Source organism: Aplysia californica, unplaced genomic scaffold (genome assembly GCF_000002075.1).
Source record: "Aplysia californica isolate F4 #8 unplaced genomic scaffold, AplCal3.0 scaffold00196, whole genome shotgun sequence".
In the NCBI taxonomy this organism is placed as follows: Eukaryota; Metazoa; Mollusca; class Gastropoda; order Aplysiida; family Aplysiidae; genus Aplysia; species Aplysia californica.
In genome coordinates, this window is record NW_004797466.1 from 396579 (window position 1) to 397849 (window position 1271).

At 39.8% G+C, this 1271-nt stretch overlaps 1 protein-coding gene across 1 annotated transcript in view; it reads left to right on the top strand.

Annotated features, from left to right (window-relative positions):
- The window catches only part of LOC101848521 (pancreatic triacylglycerol lipase), a gene marked incomplete in the record, with an annotated part of 11982 nt that overhangs the window by 1528 nt on the left and 9183 nt on the right, over positions 1 to 1271 (top strand). Inside the window, 1 exon segment of the mRNA XM_035969927.1 lies at positions 1004 to 1094. Coding sequence (XP_035825820.1) covers positions 1031 to 1094 — 64 coding nt within the window.

Here is a 1271-nt window from a genome sequence, read left to right on the forward strand (position 1 = left end):
GCTCTCCCAGAGCTGCAGTTTGAGCCAGTAGCGTGTTAGGTTACGTGCGTAATAACCACTTACCTGTCTTTATAACGGATTTGTTCGAAGCGCTCAGTCTATAAAATTAATAAAACGATATTTCAGCAAGATTATCAAAGTGGGTACTTTTGGTGGAAACCACTTTGAAAATAAGGTAGGCAATCCTTTCAAAGAGATGTTGTTCTATTCTATTTGTTTATCTTTCGAACAATGCACACTCCCTAAATAGCTCCAAACGCTGGTGTAAAACTTTTAATCCCATTGCCACCTTGGGTGCAACTTTTTTACCCCAAATCAATCACTCACTGGTCTTTGAGACCTTACATAACTCTGATACAACTTGTGTCTACACTGCAATGGTCGGCTTTTCTGCGTGCACTCAATATTCATTTATCGAGTCTCTGTATCTTTTCACTGGACCGTTTACCGAGAGGACCTGTTCCCCCCCCCCCCCCACCCCACTCCACCACACCCCAGACTGGCAAAGTCGAAACAACCGGCTTCCAAAATCTCTGAAATGATAAATGTCGGTAGGAGCGTCAGACGATGGGAAGAGAGCAAAATGTTGAAAGTTCTTGTCCGTTTTATAAATAACGAGTTGCTGTGTCTTGAAGAGTAACAGACACCATTTGTATTAACAATTACTGGTTATTATGCCGAGGAGAGCGACACGCGTTTTGTTGTGGACTCTTTGGTCGACTACGACCCTGGCTCGCATTCGTACGTTGACATGTATTGTTTATGAACTCAGTTAATTCATTTTTAGGCTCCTTTCCAAGCATCACAAAAGAGGGGTGGTGTCTAGAGGTACACTTTTTTTAGGTAGACAAACTACAAAACCCAAACCACTCCACCTCTTTGTTTTGTAACATTATGTTAAGATTAAGATAATGTAAAGTTCTTAGAGTTGTGTAGTAAATAAGTGGGAGCTTTGGAAACGACCTGCATTAGCATTGTTATCATTATCCTTTATTTGTTGCAGTGACTTCAAGGAAGAAAAGACTCCAACATGTCTCGTTCTTCTGTAGTAAGCGTCTGCTTTTTCCTCGCCATCGGAATTCATTTGAGCTATGGTGAGAATGTTTTCGCTCTCTTTTTTCCTCATTTATATTATGATAAGTGGAAATATTCATCTTAATGATAGATTGCAATGATATCAATCATCATCATCATCATCATCATCATCATCATCATCATCATCATCATCATCATCATCATCATCATCATCATCATCATCATCATCATCATCA